The sequence below is a fragment of the Geotrypetes seraphini genome, chromosome 7, assembly GCF_902459505.1.
Source record: "Geotrypetes seraphini chromosome 7, aGeoSer1.1, whole genome shotgun sequence".
NCBI lineage: Eukaryota > Metazoa > Chordata > Amphibia > Gymnophiona > Dermophiidae > Geotrypetes > Geotrypetes seraphini.
Genome location: NC_047090.1, coordinates 98,938,583 through 98,958,781, shown reverse-complemented (window position 1 = coordinate 98,958,781; position 20,199 = coordinate 98,938,583). Strand labels below are relative to the sequence as shown.

At 39.7% G+C, this 20,199-nt stretch overlaps 2 protein-coding genes across 6 annotated transcripts in view; one reads left to right on the top strand and one right to left on the bottom strand.

The window, feature by feature from the left end:
* Positions 1-16,847, top strand: part of LOC117363860 (galectin-related protein B-like) — a 29,052-nt gene extending 12,205 nt beyond the window's left edge. For 2 of the 4 annotated variants that reach the window (XM_033952341.1, XM_033952340.1), the window contains 3 exons: positions 503-591; positions 7,806-7,989; positions 13,460-15,185. In XM_033952341.1, the coding sequence (XP_033808232.1) occupies positions 503-591; positions 7,806-7,989; positions 13,460-13,603 (417 nt within the window). In that variant the 3' untranslated portion in view covers positions 13,604-15,185. Of the gene's footprint in view, positions 1-502; positions 592-7,805; positions 7,990-13,459; positions 15,186-16,010 lie in introns of those variants that run through there. The other 2 variants (XR_004540138.1, XM_033952342.1) reach the window with 2 other exon arrangements.
* A 307-nt stretch (positions 16,848-17,154) lies between these two features.
* The window catches only part of PLEK2 (pleckstrin 2), a 38,012-nt gene continuing 34,967 nt past the window's right edge, over positions 17,155-20,199 (bottom strand). For both annotated transcript variants that reach the window (XM_033952336.1, XM_033952338.1), the window contains one exon: positions 17,155-18,462. In XM_033952336.1, coding sequence (XP_033808227.1) covers positions 18,335-18,462 — 128 coding nt within the window. In that variant the 3' untranslated portion in view covers positions 17,155-18,334. The remainder of the gene's footprint in view (positions 18,463-20,199) is intronic.

Here is a 20,199-nt window from a genome sequence, read left to right as displayed (position 1 = left end):
TTACTATGGGATGCACTAAGGCTTCCTGTGGTAAGTTAGAACATAAGAATAGCCTTACTGGGTCAGACCAACGGTCCATCAAGCCCAGTAGCCCATTCTCATGGTGGCCAATCCAGGTCACTAGTACCTGGTCAAAACCCAAGGTGTAGCAATATTCTATGCTACCGATACAGGGCAAGCAGTCTTTCCTAATCGTATGTGCTATACGTGCACTAAAAATATTTTTATTTGTTAGGTAAAGGGGTGGAGAGTGGGCGTTCTGTGCTAATGTTAGTACATCTACATTACTATGCACTAACTGATTAGTACAGGATTAACATATGAGCTTACTGCCTACAAAATGGCAACATTAGCACAAGGCCACTAATTCTGAAAGTAGAAAATCATATGCCTAAGGACACTACCGCCACTTTTACTGCAGCTTAGTAAAAGGACTCCTAGATGTATAAAAGACACATTTGGTAAACATAAACATGACAGTGTGAAAATGATTTATTTTAAGGTGGAGCAATATTTGGGGGAGATCAAAGGAGGAATGAAACCAGCCATGAGACTCATCATCATGGGAGTGGTAAATCCAAGTCCCAGAAGGTAGGTTTAGAAGCTGATGTTTGTGCTGCTTGCTTTTGATAACATGGTATCTGATCGTCTGGCTGAATAGTGAATCTGCAGTCTAAAAATATCACGACATATGGAGTCCAACAGATAAATGAGAAGGAGGCAGATGGTTATTGGAGAGAATGTTCTTCAGATGATCTCTTGTAGTGGCATAGTAAGGGGGGGTGAGGGAGGTCCGCCCCAGGTGCCATCTTGGTCCCCATCCTCCTCTCCGCCTCCCCCGCTCCTTCCCCGCCCCTCACTACTAGCGCCCCTTCCCCCATACCTCTTTAACATTCAGGGTGTGAGCAGCAACCCCAACCTGTTGAAGGTCTTCTCCATGTTCATAGCCAACGCTTGAGAAGACCCTTGACAGATCGCCCACATAAGATCAAAAAGGCAACAAATATTACGCTTGCCTGCCGATCATGAATAAATCCAGATTGATCACAATGAACAAGACCTGGGAGATAGTATTGAAGTCGCAGTGCTAGGATTCGAATGAACAGCTTGTAATCTACCTCAAGTAGAGAAATAGGCCTATAAGAGGCACCACTATCCAGCTCCCTCCCTGGCTTAGGAATCAAACTGATTCCTACCTGTCTGAAGGAAAGTGGGAGACTCTCCTCAGCCAGCAACAAGTTAAACATTTTCACGAGTGGCTCCGCAAGAAAGGCAGTAAACATTTTGTAAAACAGGTTCAAGAAACCTTCTAAACTGGAGCTTTGCAAATGGGAAGATGAGATATGGCCTCCAGTACCTCCTGTACTGTAATTGGGGAAGAAAGATAGTCACTAGCACTGGGGACCAAAGTGGGGAAAGAGATCCTTGCCAAGTAGCTTTCCAACTCCAAGGAAGAAACTGCTTTCACAAGCGAGAAGAGCCGAGTATAAAAATGAGCAAAAACACAGTGAATAGTCTCTTCACCTGCTACCACATGCCCAGCCTCATTTTGCACCTGCAAAATGATGCCTCATGCCTGTTTTTCCTTAAGCTTATTGGCCCACCTTATCTCCCCATTCAAAAAATTTTTTACTCTGCAATGCCCTCCAATTCCAACTCTTTGAGATCTTTCCTCCAAGCCTCAAGATCTGCCAGCATCTCTGGTTGCTGCGGACAAGCCTTTTGTAATCTCCCCAGCCTGCAGAATTCAGACCTGAGCTTAATGCTCCTCTCTTGTTGAGTCTGAAGCCGAAAACCATTCCGGGAAATACATATAAACTTTAAAGCTTTCCCAGAGTGTGACTGGAGTAACATCCCAGTGTCATTGACTGCAAAGAACTCCTTCAAATCCCTCTCCAGTAATGCCAAGCAACTAGGATCCATTAAAAGCGAATCAGGCAAACTCCAAAAATAATCTCCCGACAACCCTGTAAAAAAATGAAATTCACAACACACTGGAGAATGATCTGACCAGAGATGAGGCTCTATTTGAACTTCACGAACCTGGAACAAGAGCCCCGCTCCCAAAAGCCACAATCAATCTGGTTAATATGAGCTGTATAGAGCGGAATAAAACATGTAGTCACGCTCGCTCAGATGAAACAATCGCCACATATCCTCTACACCAGTGTATCACAAACTGTGTCACGGCAGATTCCAGGTCTGCCCCGACGAGACACTAGTAAGGAGGAGAAGTGCAGCACTTGCTGACTGCTTATAGGATGTGCCTCTCGCAGCGAGAGGTATGTCCTGTAGGCAGTCAGCCAGTGCCAACTCTCCTCCTCACCTGCATCTCTCCTCCTCTCCCCGCACCTCCCCTCTTCCAGGATCCCCCACCAAAGTGACAGCTTCTGGGTCGCGAACGGAGGGCCTCTGCACATGTGCGGATATTGACGTGATGACATCACGCATGCCATCATCGCAGTGACGTCCACACACTTCCGGGTGCCTTCCGGCCGGGGCACCAGATTTAGTGTGTCGCCGGTCGAAAAGTTTGCGGACACTGCTCTAGACCCAACCTGCCTAGGAAACATTTCAATTGCTTTCTGTCTTTTGCCACATATTGTACTCCCCATGAGGAATTATCAATAGATGGGTCACAGGTGAGATTTAAATCACCACCTACCAGTAGGGTACCATCTTTAAACTCAAAAAATTATGCACTCTAGATTTACAAAAAATTTTCCTTGCTAGGAACTGGACGAATAAACATTAACCAAAGTGAAGAGATGATTATCTAGCTCAACTTTTATCAGCAGGTAACACCCCTCAGGATCAGCTAAAATAGCTTTGACATCACAGTGAACCTGATGGTGAATCAATATCCCAACCCCCATTAGTTTTCTTACGTTTCAGATTAGAAGTGAACAAAATAGTGGGGTAATGTATGTGCGCAAAATGTTTGTCATGAAGTGGAAGCAAGTGAGTCTCCTCTACAAACCCTATTCTCATTTTGACACTCTGAGCTTGTCGTTTGTTTCTGTGACTTTTCAGCACGCTTTGAAGATTTGACCGCTTGCGAGTCATATTTTACATACTCTTGTAAAACTTGGTTCTTTGTGAGCAAAACCCAAGATTACAGTACCCCTGATGCAAGCATGTTGCACACGCCGAAACACAGAACTGTGTTGTGTCCTTATTCAATTTGATATTAATATATGGTGTTTAAAAGCATTTCTTTGGCTTTACTTCATTGATGGAAAGTCCATTGTCCCGTTCCACTATCTGTTTTATTCTGTAGTTTTAGATGACCATATCCTGGCTTTATAAAATCAAGATTTGGACATCCATAAAATATGCATGTTTAAATGCTGGTTTTCAGACATTCAAAACACAAATAGTTTCTAAAATGACCACCATATATAGACAAGCTAGATAAAAAGAGAGTAATTAACTTGAAGGAAAAAAAATTGTGTGTTGCATACAGAGGAGGTACACACAATGAATCTCAGAGTGTGTGCAGTAAGCTAATCTTTCTGTGGTATGTGTGATAGCGAATGACACGGTGACAAAATTCATCACCGTCCCCGTCCCCGCGGATAACAGCGGGAAATAATCCCATGTCATTTTTTGGTGTCTATTTCAAACTGAGGTTGTTTTACTCCAGCATTCTTCAAAGCAAAGCTTGAGGGTCAGTGGTTGTGGCCATTCATACTCTGATTCTTCCCTCTCTCCTTAAAGAATAACATGAAGATGGTTTCCCGCGGTTATCCGCGGGGAATGATGATGAATTTTGTCACCGTGTCATTCTCTAATGTGTGACTCACCTATTGGAGACCTGGGAGAAATGTCAGGCTTTCACCTGCTTCCTGAAATAGAGGTTACTCTTAAAGGTCATCAGGGAGTGAATTCCAGAATGCGGAGTGTACTTCTGAGGAGATTCACTGGCAAGGGTATAGGTTGGGATGCTCTTTGGATGGAACTTAAAAACCTCAAAGGTACATAAACAGAAATCACATTCTTCAGGTACTCTGGACCATTTCCTTTAGGTTTAAACATTTTTATTGATGATAAGAAAGAAAGAAACAATAGAGATACATCTTTACAATGGTAAAAACTACATAGACAGAGTGTTAACTAACCAATTAATACAGTACAGTACTCCCCCGATATTCGCGGAGGTTCCGTTCCAGGAACCCCCGCAAATATTGAAAAACCGCGAATACGGTTTTTCGCCTGGGGAGGCAGGAGAGGGCAGCTGGAGTGCCGGTGAGTGAAGGAAATCACTCGTGGTATGCTCTGACCACCTCTTCCTGCACTAAAGTCAGGCTTCACCGATCAGGAGCTGATTGGTGAAGCCAGACCTTAGCACAGGAAGTCCGGTCGGAGAATACTGCAAATGACTGGGACCACGAATGACCGGGGGAACACTGTATTATCATCAGTTTTCAAACAAAGTGACTAATAGGTCACAACCATCCCCAACTACAAAATAAAAAGGCAGTCACATCCGTTTCAGGGCCCTGTACTCTTATGGACCCTGAGGATCAAGGTCACCCCCTTTTCCCCTAGCTTATACGTAAGTCAAAGTAGTAATATGAAAGAAAAGCAAAACACAAGGAACAAAACAAAATATACAAGTGAAAATATGCAGAACCAAAGAAAGAGAAACAATCCCTCCCCCCTTTCCCCCATTACACAAAATCCAACTGCACCAACATAGCAAGAACCCCCAATCTAAAGAGTATCTGGACAAAAAGGTGCCAAAATACCATAAAAAAGCAAGGTTCCTGTTCCCAGGTATCTTTTAAGGGTGAAAAATTTATGGGTGGACCAATAGAAAGTAGGGCACTATGGATCCCAGCAATGGAAGGGCGATCAAGGTTAGCCTTGTCAAAGAACTCTCTAAGCCTGCAACCTACAAAAAAAGTCGTCGGATTAACATCCAGGGAGGCAAAATAATGTTTGAGTTGATGGAAAGAAAAACAATGTCCCCAGCCTGAAAAACCTCTCTAGGAAAACTCCCGGTAGGCAGGGAAGGTGCTCCCAGGCTGTACCCAAGTGCTCAAGAAAAGAGATCCCCTGGGCCTCCCAAGTAGTGGACCATTTCCTTTAATGGCCTTGAAAATCAGAGAGTAAGTTTTAAACTTTATCCTGTAGCATACTGTAGCCAGATTGGTGTGATATGGTTATGGCGCTTTGCAACCTTCTATGAATTATGCTGTGGCATTCTGAATTATTTAGAACTGGTACAAATCCTTTGTGGCAAAGAGGCCATTGTGAGGGTTTTACCATAGGCGAAAGCTTCAAAATAAACTGTACCAACATGTACATTGCATTTTACCTGTAAATCTACTACATTGCATTGATCAGTAATTAAAAATGACAAGAATCTTCCTTTAAGGAGGAACTTCCTTATCTGGCAAATTATATCAATTCCACGAAAGCTTCACAATAAACTGTACCAACATGTACTTTGCATTTTACCTGTAAATCTACTACATTGCATTGATCAGTAATTAAAGATGACAAGAATCTTCCTTATCTGGCAAATTATATAAATTCCACTTTCTTCCTCCTAGGGCCTTTCTAGCTTGTTATTTTCAATGGGAAATCATCGTCCCTTTTCTTTGACTATATCTCCCTCTTGTGAACCTCTTGCTCCTCTACATTTCCCTTGCTCTCCAAGTCAGCAGGTACTCAGGTCAAGAACCTCCATTAGAATATATAGAGCAGTTTTCAATCCAAATCTTTGGGGACCACTTGGCCAGTGAAACAGAGCATAACATTTGCATGGGTGCAAGTAGAGGACAAAAGAACACAAGCATCTCTCAGCTTTGTACTGCCGTCATCAGTTATTCCAGATTATCTGCTTGCTGGGTGGTTGCAACAATCTCATTCTGCTCTAAATCTTTCAGAGCTAGAACTTAACTGATCTCTGCACAATTTCCAAATCAAACATTCTTATCAGCAAAAGGGTATGCTCATCTGCTAGGTACCTGATTCTTTGGGCATCATCTGTCTTTATCCTCCCCAATCCTCTCACTGTAAAATGAAAGCCTTTTGTCAGCAGCTTTCCACTTCCTTGGACTTGCTGCTTTCTCATTATACAGCAGAATGTTACTTACTAAAAAATAAGACAAAGCAGGAACCTGAAACAGGATTTTTCATCTCTTTGCAGATGATAGAGATTAAGTAAATTCTCCTTCATGAGGATCTGTAAAAACAGAAACTCAACAGAAAGAAATATAAAATATAATAAAACCTTGGTTTGCGAGCATAATTCATTCCAAAAACATGCTTGTAATCCAAAACACTCATATATCAAAGCGAATTTCCCCATATGAAATAATAAAAACTTCACAACCCAAAAACTTTAATTCAAAATACTGTATGTACTCGTATTGCAAGACCTTGCTTGTTTAGAAGTCACTACACTCCTGCAGTGTCAGAGAGAAAGAGAAAGAAGAACCATCAGCTCGGTTGTGATGATGATTGTTTGTATACTGTATGTACTTGTATTGCAAGACCATGCTTGTATATCAAGTTAAAATTTAATAAAATGTTTTGTTTTTGGAATGGTATTTGGCCTCAAATTAATGCATTGTTGGAAAATCATGTAGCACTCTCATATGATACCATATTATTTGGAATGATTATGAGGAAAAAAAGTCAAATTTCACCAGAGAATAACAAGCTTTTATTAGTCATGACAGGGGTTGCCATTCAGCATATAACCAACAACTGGAAGAATTATAGTAACCTTAGTTATACATTTTGGTGGAATACAATTTGTCATATATTCAAAATGGAAAGAGCAATAGCAATACAAAGAGGGACATATACTAAATTTATAAAAATATGGGGGCCATTGACAAAATATTGTAGTGAATAATCATCAGTTTTTCTCTTCTTCTTTTCTTTTTCTTCTTTATGGCACATCAGGAGGGGTGGGTAATGGAAATAATATTACATAATATGTTATAATATGCTATATAATGTGTATATGGTGATTGGAAAGCAGTTGAAGGGTGGGTGGTGGGGGAGGGGGTAAAAATATTATTAGAATTTTATGTAGTAGATATAAAAGTGATATTGTGTAATAATTTGTTGTAATTTAATATTTTGTGCACTTGATGTAAAATATGAAAATGAATAAAGAATATTAAAAAAAATAAAATAAAATGTTTTGCTTGTCTTGCAAAACACTTGCATACCAAGTTACTTGCAATCCAAGATTCTACTGTACAATAATACTGTAGAACAGAACAATGCCATCTGGTGGCCTTACAGTAATTTACATCTTCAGTATATAACATCCCCATTGTATATCGAACATTCCCTATCTATACCCTGTCCGTTTACCATTTAATTTAAGAAGCCTACCCAAATGGAGTATTTTCTCATGCATTATGCATTCCCACCTCATGATTATATGGAAGTAATTTTGTAAAGGATGTGTGCTTGTAGAGAAGTATTTTATGCATCCAAATAGGCTCTTGTAAAATGGCTTGATGTTTATGCATGCAAAATGTAGTGGCAGAGAAGTTATATTACCTACTGTTATACAATAAACATGTACTATAGATATTTCTGGGAGCAGAGAATAGGCAGAGTGGTGGTAGGATTAGCACCTGCCTTGAAGCAGATGCGAATACGTACTGCTTTCTCTGGGGTGATTTTGTAAAGGCACATAGATGTATATACGGTACTCCTTTTATAGGTGCAACATGTATGAATCCATGCATTTACAACCTGTTATAAAGTTACGACTTTTTGCAATGTATTATATTTCATACTGCTTTTTTTTCTTTGTGCCTTTGCAGCTTTGTTGTGAGCCTGTTGTGCAGCCCCATAGACTCAATAAAAGATGCCAGTGACATTGGCCTTCAGCTAATAGTTAACTTCAAAGACAAATCTGTGAGTCGAAATGCAAAGATCTCACAGGAATGGGGTACCGAGGAAAAGAGCATACTCTATTTTCCTTTTACAGCCGGAGACAACTTCAAGGTAAAAACTGATGAAATAGCAATAAAACACACAAAAACCCCCAAGATAAATTTTGAGCCAGATGTATCCCATAAACAGGTGGCGTGTAATTTTATAATGGATTGCCTAGGTCTGGAGGTTGGGAGGACAACTATTTTTAACCTATTTTATAAAAGCAATAGGAGCCTTTGTGTTTTTGTGGGTAAACCAGCAGAAATCACATCTAGAAAAAAGCCACAGACATTTATGCCTGCTTGGAAACAGGTGTAAATGTTAGCTTATAACATAGGTGCTTATTTTATCTTACAGAAATAAATAATGCCTCTGCTGCACTCAGCTCAAATTGTGCCTTGGACTATATGAGGATCATGTAAAAATACGCAGCTTCTTTTCACCACTCATACTTTTTACACATATCATTTGGTTGGTGACTCCTTTAAAAAATTCAGACTGTAATCAAACTTCACAATATTAAAAACACACACATGCATGATTATTGATATCTAATGATTTTGAAAACATTAGATGCGACTTTCCCACCAAAACTTTGGATCTGGGAGAACTATCAAAAACTAATACTCAGTTTGGAATTCTGAGATTGGTTTTTGTTCCTTCTTATCCCTTGAGTTGCATTGATTTTAGGGCTGCCAAAACTGATGAGAGGTCTAAGAAGGATAGGACTTTTCATATGGGTACTACTTCTTCGAATCATACTTTTTTGGGGAGTTATAGGAAAAAGGCTTCCTGTAAGTCTTTGGCTGCTCTATGCCTCAAGAGTATCCAGCACAGTGCAATCATCCTTGATGCTATCAATAATTTCCTTAACCTTTTCTTCAAAAAGTAAATCACCCTTGCAAGGCACATCTGTCACTTTTTCAAGCATATCATCTGTTAGAACACCCTTCCATATCTGCCATTAGCAATGTGAAAGCAGATTTCACAAAGCCTTAATGGATACATGCAATCCTTCCATGATTTTGTACAAATATTGGATATAATGAAATTGATGCACTGCAGTACTTGCATTTAATATAAAATTTTGATATATGCCCTTCCCATCTGATCCAAAAGATTTTGATCTTTGGTTGTTGGAAAATTGGAAAAATCATGGTAACTCTTATGCTTCCTCAATGCTGATTTTGCTATAACTGATTGATGGTAACGCTGTTGTTTGCCATGTCCCGCAGTGTCTAGTACTCATTACTTAACATCCATTTTTTTCTTGGTAGCTCTTGATTTGTAAGGTGTTGCCAAAATAATTTAAGCTGCTCTGACAGAACTTCATGTAGAGGGAGTACAATTTTCTCCTTTGGAGCATCTAAATAGTGCAAAATGCTTAAACAATTTGCTCTGGGATCTGGCTTTGAGGAAGAGGCAATATCCAATGATTTTGCCATCTTAAGCAAAAACTTAGGATAATTGGTATCTTCAGGTTGTGGAAAACAAACAGCGGAGACTCTTGGTATTCAATGCCTTTTATTATATCACAAGACTCAACATGATCATGTTTCAGCTTCAGGAGTCTGTAGTCAAATGGTTGTACTATCCTTATAGTCCAATATTCAAAACCAAAACAAGATGGCTCTGAGAGCCTGCACGGCTATACTGACAAAAGAGTTTGCTGCAAGTGTTATGTACAGTTTCCTCTAGAAGAGCAAAATTGTTGCATCATGTCTATGGGTTCAGATGGTGACGAGTCCAAGGGACTACCCCTCATATCACTACTAAATGATGGAATGGAGTCTGGAAAAAAAGAATGAGAATAAATCAGACTCTGAGCGGGCTTCTGCTTCCATAGTGGAAATGAACTAACAATGCTTCCACGAAGGACGAGATGGACAACTGACGAGAAGTCTTCTGAGGTGGTAAAACTGACTTCTGAGTGAGTTCTTGTTGCTACTGCAAAAATTGTTTTAACAGCTGCAACGCTGCTAAAGAAACCTGAGATGCTGATTGATTCAAAGTCTGTTCTTACAATAGAGTGGAGAAGCAGAAGACGATGAATGCCTATAATAAGAATGCTGAGAAGAGGTTGAGTGATGATATCTGTGACTGGAAGCCTGAGAGTGGTAGGAACCTGACCTGCTATGCCTATCACTGTGAGAAGAAGAGCGTTTATGATGATGAGAGGAGTACCTTCTAGGAGCCAATGCTGACATCAGAGGCAGGGAATCCCTTGCTGTCACCAGAGCCAAACCTGTTCATTGATGACGAATAGGGAGAGGAGCTTGTCTCAAGGAATATAGGCTGATGCATGTCTGCATCAAGGAGTCTGTTGCTCGGCTCCATAGCGTCATCAGTAGGCGGAGCTTGACTTCCTTGAGGAGACAAAGAGTAAAGCACTGGGCTTTTGGCTCCAAAAGAGCAGCATCTGCTGCAGACTGCCTGCCCTGTTCTCCTTGCTCATTAGTGGTGGAATGTGAGGGAGGCTGCTCCAATTTTTTTGCTCTGGTATTTCCCATGGAGGTAGAAGCAAGAGGAACGAGAGGAGGATTTTAATTCTGATTTTGATTTCTCAGGCTGTGCTGCACTAGTAGAAGGCTGATGTCTTCATTTTTAACTCATGGATCTTCAATGCCTTGGGCATCATTTGAGCACAGTTTACACATCATCAGATATCATGCTTCTGACCGAGGCACCGTATTCAGTTACAATGCGGGTTGGATAAGCATATTTTATGATTACAGTGCTCACAGCGCTTGAACCCAGGTTTCTTGTCAGACATGTTAAAAATTGTATCTGCTAAATTAAACTTCATAAGATGTGCATGTTGAATGGTGAATGTACTGAAGAGAAGGTAATGGCAAAAGGTCCTGCCACTACTATGGAAAAATGTAAACTGATACAGTAGTTACAGTTAGATACAGAAGGTGGGAATAAGCCACACAAGTGCAGAAAACTCTTCTATTGTTTTCTGGGCTTTGTACTGGCTGGGTTAGTTTCATCACCATAGATACCATAGATACCATAGATCACGACCTTTTATTAGACCGTTTAAAATCAATCGGGATCAAAGACCAAGTTCTGGATTGGTTCTCTTCTTTCCTCGATAATCGTTCTTCTGTCATCAGCTTCAACAACAGTATCTCCAAAAGTTATTCAAATACTTACGGCATTCCACAAGGATCAATACTATCTCCCCTTCTCTTTAACATTTTTCTTTCTCCACTTCTAAATTTAACTCAGTCTCTAGGCTTTACAACTTATGCATACGCTGATGACATACAATTAATTCATCCTTTAGACCCAGAAAGCCTAGACGATATTACAAGTATCAATAATAAACTCCTCTCAATAAAAGATTGGCTTACCACAAACAAATTAGCTTTAAATTTAGATAAAACAAAAACAATGTTTTTTTCCTGGAAAAGTGATCTAAATTTAATTTCTCCAATTTCTATTAATAATACAGAATTAAAACAGGTTTCCACTATCAAAATTCTAGGCGTTTTATTAGATAATAATTTCACTTACCATGATCACATTAGTAATACTGTCAAATCATGTTTTTTTAAATTACGTCTTATTCGTTCACTTACTAAGTTCTTACATTCTAAATCTATTAATATTCTTATCCATTCTCTAATCATTTCCAAATTAGATTATTGTAATTCCCTTCTCATCAATACCACTCTAAAGGAAAAAAGAAGATTACAATTAATTCAAAACACTGCTGTTAAATTAATTTATAATGCCAAAAAATACGATCACGTCACTCCCCTCTTAATAAAATCTCATTGGCTTCCTGTAAACCACCGCATTACGTTCAAAGTATTACTTCTAGTTTATAAAGCCATAAATTTTAATGAGCCACAGTTTATAAATAGATGGTTAATCCCTTACAATACTTCTCGTTCACTTCGCTCCTCTTCTTCTAACCTTCTTACGGTCCCCTCTTTAAAGGTAATTGGTACTAGGCGTAATGATATGTTTTCAGTATTTGCCCCTCAATCATGGAATCTTTTACCTCAGTATATTAGGGACTTAAAAAACTTAGCCGTATTTAAAAAAGCATTAAAAACTTTCTTCTTTAAAGATGCGTATGATTCTTAAAGTTTTTTTTTTTTTTTTTGTTTTTTTTTTTTTTACCAAATTTAACTTCCCCTCCTATTTGTTTTTTACCATAGTTGTAACCCTCTTTTTCTTGCTAAAATATTGTAATTTCTCCCCCATTTTTCCTCACAATTCTTGTATGTATTGCGTCTAAAACTAATATTGGTTTTAATATATAAGTATTTTTATTTGTCATTTTTTTTTTTGTTTTGTTTTGTTTTGTTTTAATCTATAACAAAAATCAGTTTTTATATTATCACCATTGTTTATTTTACATGTTTTATGGTTTTGTACATCGCCTAGTAATTTATAATAGGCGATTCATTAAGAATCAATAAACTTGAACTTGAACTTGTAACCCCCACGTGTGTGGCTGTAAGATATAAGGCTCCTTTTACTAAGCTGCGGTAGCGGTTTTAGCGCATGCGCTAGACGCTAACGCCACCATTGAGCTGGTGTTAGTTTTTATGCATAGCGGGGGGGGGGGGCAGCGTGCGCTAAAAACGCTAGCGCACCTTAGTAAAAGGAGCCCATAGTCTGTCTATGGAGAACTGTAGCTCTGCAGCATGGCACTCGCTGCTCCATATCTACAGGCTTACAGGAAAAAATATTGGGGGTGCTCAGGCACCCACAGATCTGCTTTTGCTTAGCACCCACCTTTTTACAATGCCGTGCTGGCATTTTATATATGTAGAGCCCTAAACAATGCTGCTCTAGTTTGAAGATGTTTCTTTGTAAAATAGCTGCTCCTGCTAGTGTGTTCCAAATGTAAGTGTATTTCCCCCAGTCTAAAAGAAATTTTACAAACGACTCTTATGTTCAGCATACCTTATATAAAATACCTTCCTAACTGTAAATGTCCTGATATGGACATCCTTTTTCTATCTAGATGCCCTATGCAAAATTGGGCTTTAAGTCACCTCTTCCAAGTTACATATTTCATGTTTAATGAGAAAGATGTTCCCAGAAATCAAGGTGTTGCATTTTCTTCTGTTGCTAACTGTAGATCTCTACTTCACACCCTTTTTATGCTAAAGGAATAAGAAACATACTGATGCACTTGCCCCTCTTTATCAAGGAAACTTCCTAGTGTTTGAATAAAAATGTTTTCCACTCTATTGCTTTCTGTCACCAAGATGATGCCTTTCTTCTGTTACCAGGAGGATAAAACATCTTTCACATCTGAGGAAGACGTTTATATGAAAACTAGTCAAAAAATGCATTTAGTTAATCCAATAAAAAGGTAGCCTCTCATTTTTTTGTTTTATTTCTATCTATTAACCTTTAAAGTGGACTAATACAGCAATTACAGTACATTATTTTTCACACCTGAAATCTTTTTTAAGAACTTTCCCATCTTAGCAACCAAAGATGTAGTGAAAGATTATTTTTGGCTAATTATCTCTGTGATTTCATCAGTCTCGGCCTTCTCTTGTAGATGGAGATTCTTTGTGAACATCAGCACATCCGCGTCCTTCTGGATGGGCAGCAGCTCTGTGATTTTGCACATCGGGTCCATCAACTACAGACTGTGAGAGCTCTAAAAATCACAGGGGATATCAAACTCACTAAAGTGGCTTAGAGAGAACAGAAAGCCTAGCTTCTTAGGCTCCACACCAATTCACTTATTCTGTGTCTGTCTTTTTATGGTTAGTATATCCTAAAGAATAATAGAAGGCACACATCAGAGAGACAGCTGCTTTTTGCTAGGTAATTATAATAGGTTTTTGTGCAATTACATGATTGCACATGCGCTCAGGCAGCTTCTCAGGGAAATTCAACTACCTTTGGCACAGAGCTGCAGAGATCAACCAAATTTTATTTCTAGGTCTAACTTAGAGGAGAAATGTTATCACATCTGACACAAAAGGATGTCTCATATAAGCATCATTGTGTTGAACTAGCTTGATTGCCAAACTGCAAGACCTGAATTAAATGACTCAGTTTCCCCTCCAAGAGCCATCCAGGACTGGAGGCAGTGAACTCAGACCGTGAGAGGGAGGGAGCTCCAGTCACCTATCAACTAAGCTAAGGGCATATTTTCACCAGGTCAGCAGTCCATGCCTCTTGACTTATGATTATCCTTGTGATGGAAGCTGCGAGTGAAAACTCCGGCACTCAGTCCTCTCAGGGCTTGTAGCCCACAAAGTGGCAGTAGATAAACTGCTGGGCAAAATAAAAGTCACTCAGCATATAGATGTGATGACATAACTGGCCTCCCTGGGTTGATGCTATAGAAACTTTGGAAAAGGACCAGTTCACAAATGTAGTAACGGCACATGGTCAGCAATTTTACTGTGATCTACCTGTGATGAACCTTTAATGCATTAGATTTGTAGCATATTTGCCTATTTGTTTAGTCTTTAAGGTGTTTTCTCTTACTATCGTTTAGCCACCCATTTTGTATTGTCCTTGAGAATATGGGCTAGGCCTATCCCAACTTTGTTCACTTTTACTCCAGGGAGGTTAATGCCCTCCAGGAAATTCACAGCATTATCATGGGGAGGAGACAAGAAAGAATCCAATGCAGAATATGTGTCAGAATGCAAGGAACAACCAAAGATTATATCTGCAGAATTACAGCCTTCAATTTTTTTTTCCATTGCATCCGCAGTAGGGCTTTATTCAAAATGACCTTTTTCTCATTTTACAGTTAAGGTAAAATCTTTAGTAAGTAATACTAGTAAGTGTGCTTATAGAATGTTAGCATGAGTCGGCAAAAATGGACACACATTTACGTTTATGCAAAAGGTCAAAGCGGCTTACAAAGTTTAGAAAGAAACATATAGAAAAGAACGCCAATAATAATAAGAACGATATAACTAAACTAAACTAAACTAAACCTTAGGTTTGTATACCGCGCTATCTCCACAAGCGTAGAGCTCGGCACGGTTTACATTGGTTAGGTTGAAAAGGAGCTACAATGAAGGGTTATAGGAAAGGAGCTAGGAAGATAAAGCGGGAAGTGTTAGATTTTTGAAAAGAGCCAAGTTTTCAGGTGTTTGCGGAAGGATTGGAGGGAACTTGAAACTCTGAGCGGGGATAACAGTTGATATTACAGAAGTGAATGGAGAGGAGTGAATGTATAATACAACCAAGCAAAATAGAAAAATGAGGATTAAAAAAAAAAAAACAACAGAATACCATCCTGCAGAACAGCAAGCTGGACCCTGGATAGGTCTGACATCAACCCGGTCCATTCCTTATTCATTGTACATGTTAAGGGTTAATTCTGTAACTGGGTACTACAATCTAGGCACCCAAATTGCAAGAGCTGTGAGCCTTTTCTGTAAGAGTACCTACACATGTGAGTGTTCTTACAGAATGCTACATTTAGGCATGTCCACTTACACCATGTCAATAGCTGGTATTAATATGCAAGGGAGTAATGGGATACTGGAAGAGGATCCTCCATTCATTCCACTAGCATAGCCACAGATGAGCCCAGGTGTATTATGATACTAGATAGGCTGTCTTCTGTTTTGAAACTGTGTATGTTCACTTGTTACCCACCTTGAGCTTTCTGGAAGGATGGGATATAAATCAAAATAAATAAAATATGTCTGGGATCACAATGTCAATAGCAGGTATTAATATGCATGCCTAAATACAGCACTTTAGTGTGTAATGTGTAGTATTCTGTAAGTTATGCACATATATGTTAAGACATGCCCATGCTCCACCCATGCTCCTCCCCCTGTGAATGTACCATTGCATTTGTGCACTAAACTAGTTGTGTGCATAAATTATAAAATAACAATGAGCACAGAGCTAGCACATGCGTATAATTGTAACAGATACGTGCATAAGTGCTGGGATTCTATAATTTGTGTGCATAATTGGCACTTAATTTTAGGTGACCTGTTATAGAGTAGGGATAAGTGATTAGTTTTTGGTTACATTTCAAGCCCCACCAGCTTATCCTGTAGTTTCAATCCATTCCTTCCATCTCCTGCTCACTGCCGTGTGTTTTTTCTCTTTCTTGGAAGGGGTAAATGGAAACTCAGGAGCCACTGCCCGGTCTCCAAGACAGAACAGCAGTTTAGCCTATATGTGTGTCTGAGAGATCAGAAAAGGAGTAAAGTCAATGAAGAGGAGAAGATGTAGCCTGTTATGCTGAATACTCTCCATCCTTCTATTTACAAGTACAAACTTGATGACTTAATAAGCAAACCATTGTACAGACAACTTTGTCCAAGATAATTCACTATGGTTATAATGCCCTTGTCCCAAAGGGCTTACCATCAAAGGTAGAGCACTGTGAAGCTAAACAAATTGTACAAAGTGAGACAGTGAGCAGGAGAGAGGGAAGCTGAACAGATATGTGCTGTGTCCCCCTGTCTTGGCCTGAACACACTAGTGCATCTCCATCCTAACCTCAGCACTACACTTCTGTTTTGGCTTCATAGCTCCATTACATTTTGTTAGCAAGAAACCAAAATATTTTGGGTTGTTGAGACTGTTGTTTTATTCTGAGCTATTATCCACATTACCAAAATTGTACATTAATATTTTGGATTTTTTTCTTACATATTTTATAAAATAAAAGGAAATTTATTTGCTTTGGAATATTCGGCTTGCCTTGAACATTTGTCTGCTGTTTCCTTGTTTTCTCATGCTGTGATTTGTACAGTCTTCTTATACCCAGACCCTGCTGGAAAGGCTGAACTCATCCCACACTATCATGTTATCTATATCTAGGGCAGTTGTCTCAAACTCAAACCCTTTGCAGGGCCACATTTTGGATTTGTAGGTACTTGGAAAAAATAGTTAATGTCTTATTAAAGAAATGACTTTTGCATGAGGTAAAACTTTAAAGTTTATAAATCTTTCCTTTTGGCTAAGTCTTAATAATAATATTGTCATTTATGATCAAGAAACTGTTTTATTTTACTTTTGTGATTATGATAAACATACCGAGGGCCTCAGAATAGTACCTGGTGGGCCGCATGTGGCCCCTGAGCCGCAAGTTTGAAACAACTGATCTAGGGGGGTAGAGAAGACAATCCAGTACCCTATAGTTTGCATCTTTATTTTTAATTTTTTTTATTTTATTTTAAAATTTATATACCGTCTACAACTAGGCAGTTTATAAGATACAAACATAAAAACTAAGAAATAAACATCACAAAACAATATCTTAAAATATATTTTCTTAAAATACATCAACTGTACAACTGAACAACCAGATGCCTCACAGCCTTTCTCTGGAGAAAGCAGGTACATAGAATAGCCTGGGAAAATACTTAACATTCATCACCTCACACAGGTTCTGGAAAAGCATTTGAGACTCATGTCTTCAGCAGGATCTCAGACAGACCATTTCTTTAGGCAGTTGCAGTCTTTTCAGCCATTTTGGTCATGATGTGGCTGAATGGAGTTTGTCTTTCTCTGTGTGCCACTAAAGCCCATACTGACATTTCTCCCAACTCTTCCCTATAGATGTTTCTTAACAAGTCCCTCTTCCTGTGAAACTATTCCTGAAATGCTTTCATGTTCTCCTTATATATACTGATATTTGTCAACATTTGCTTATTTCTGATCTGAAGAAGAAGGGTTACCTTTGAAAGCTCATCATAAAATGCATTGCGATAGTCCAATAAAAAAGGTATTACCTTATTTCCTTTGTTTTTTGTTTTATTTCTATATATTACCTTGGAAAGTGGACTAACACGGCCAACACCGCATTTCTCTTAAGAAGTCCTTTGATATGAAAGGTAAATTGATGAGATGAAGAGTTTTCACTGCCTGTATGTGAGTGTTTGATGACTTCCAGGTCATATCTGCTCAGATTGCAAACCAATGTCAGGTTGGTTTTTTTTTTTATTCAGAGACTGCAGTGTAAAAATTGAATATAAAGCTCTTTACTGTCTTACCTTGAGCAGATGCCATCCTCCTGGATTAGTGGTGACAGTTAATTGTCTTAGAAAGAAAAAAAATGCTCTTTCTAAAACCAGGAAGTGGTGACATCTCTTATAGAGTACTGCATTTTTTTTCTAGATTTCTTTTCATCTACATTCAGAGGCTACCATCTTTGTAGCCAGGTAACAATTTGCCAAACATATTCCACGGTACAATGGGATTTTTTATCAGTCTCAATGAGGGATGAGGTGGGCAAAACTATTCTTTGCATCACAAGAAATAGCATATCTGGGCGACGGAACTGGAAGAAAGAGCTCCCATTCAGAAGTTCCTGTGCAGCTGTGACATAACACTGACTTGTTTGGTGTTTGGGTGGAAGACCACAGTCAAATTAATTCCAGAATCACTAGTCATTCACTTTTCTCTGAACGTCCTGCATGTCACACTCTCCTCATGTCAGCCGCTTGATCACCTCAATCCATTCCGCTCGCTCTACTTTGGAACTGGCCTGGATATAGTAGTGGATGTCCTTCTGGGTTATTATTTTGAAGAGGTTCCCTTGAACATTCCCCTTCACTCCTGGAAAAACAAAATCAAATAACCCCCTCAAACAGACATAAGATTCTTTGATAGGATCAAATCTAAGATATGAAGGTCAGCCCTGGCACCATGGGTAAAACTCACCTATAGTGAGACTACTGCTAAACTCAATGGCACAAATTCTAGGTGAGGGTAGCCTAGGAATGTTACCTAATGTTGGAATTCTATACATTCGGCACTTAAAGAAAACTTTATCCCATATTCTGCCCTGTTTTGTCCTGCAAAACTGTTATCTAATTCAATCAATGGAGCTTGTATAAGAAGTGATGCAAAAGAAACAGATCTCAGATGGACTGATCCGAAACAAAATCTCTTTATTAAAACAATCACCCGACGTGGTCTATGTTTCACCCACTCCTGGACTGCTTCAGGGGTATAGTGCTAAAAGTGGGAAACACAACAACTTTCAGTGCTCACAACAGCACTGATACAGACTCTTCTCACTGCTGTGCGCTTTGAATGTTACTGCGTATTTTTGAACCAAGAAGAAACAGGAAAGTCGTACCCCACATAGTAGATGCAGAAGCGGGAAAAAGTGAGGAACACACAAACTTTATAGGAGAATCACATAAGACGGATTACAGCTCAGCGCGACACGGCCAGCGTTTCAACACATAAATAATGTGTCTTCATCAGGAGTCATTATGAAACCTCTCAAAGGCTTGAGAATGAAACACAGTAGGCAGTAATCTACAAACAGATCAAATCACCAGAGCAGCAGAATGCAAAACCACTGCCAAATGTTGACGTGGTTGGAAGTGGTTTTTGCATCCTGCCTGTACATATGCTTCCTCTGCCGCCGGGGGATCCGAGCCACCTTAGCCTATGGACTAGTGATGTCACAGAATCTGGCATTTGGCGCCCTTTGTCACTGGTGCAGCAGATTCCAGGTTTGCCCCGAGATACCAGTAAGGAGGAGAGATGCAAGCTGATTGCATACAGGACATGACTCTTGCGGAAAGAAGCGCATCCTTTAGGCAGTCAGCCGGTGCCGACAACTCCCCTCCTCATCAGTGTCTCTCCTCCTCTCCCCACATCTCCAGGATCCCCCACTGGCGAAGTGACAGGTTCAGGGTTGTGGCTGGAGGGCCTCTGCACATGCGCGGACGTTGATTTGATGACATCACTCATGCATATGACATCATCGCGTTGATGTCCGCGCACTTCCTGAGGCCTTCCGGCCGGGGCACTGAGCTTAATGTTCCGAAGTGCCGAAATGTTTACAGGACTTTGCACTAATGCATGCCTAACACAATAAAACTGGCCTAACTCGGGATGCACTAAAGTGTTCTGCATTAGTTTTGGCATTTGTTTGTGCTAAGCACAGTGTTTAGTTTTGTAAATTTTTTGAGGGGGTGTGCCAGGAGCAGAGAGTAGGTATGTTGGTTCTAACCAACTAGCACATCTTCGTTACCACGTGCTAACTGGTTAGCACAGGGAGCCCTTAGTGCTTCTTAAGTAGGAAGTGTTTAGTGCTCCCATGGTACTTTCTTTAAATGGCCCCATGTTAATTAATGCTAACATTAGCACTTGGTCATATATCCCAAAAAAATAGAAATTAGCTTTTTGAAGGCCTTGGTAAAAATGGATTTAGTGCTAGATTCACTAAGGGCACGGATCCAATCCGATCCGTGTCCTGAGGGCTGATACATGAAACACCCTCATGCAAATGAGGGTGATCGGAATCACGCCCCCAACAGACTCAATCGTATCGCT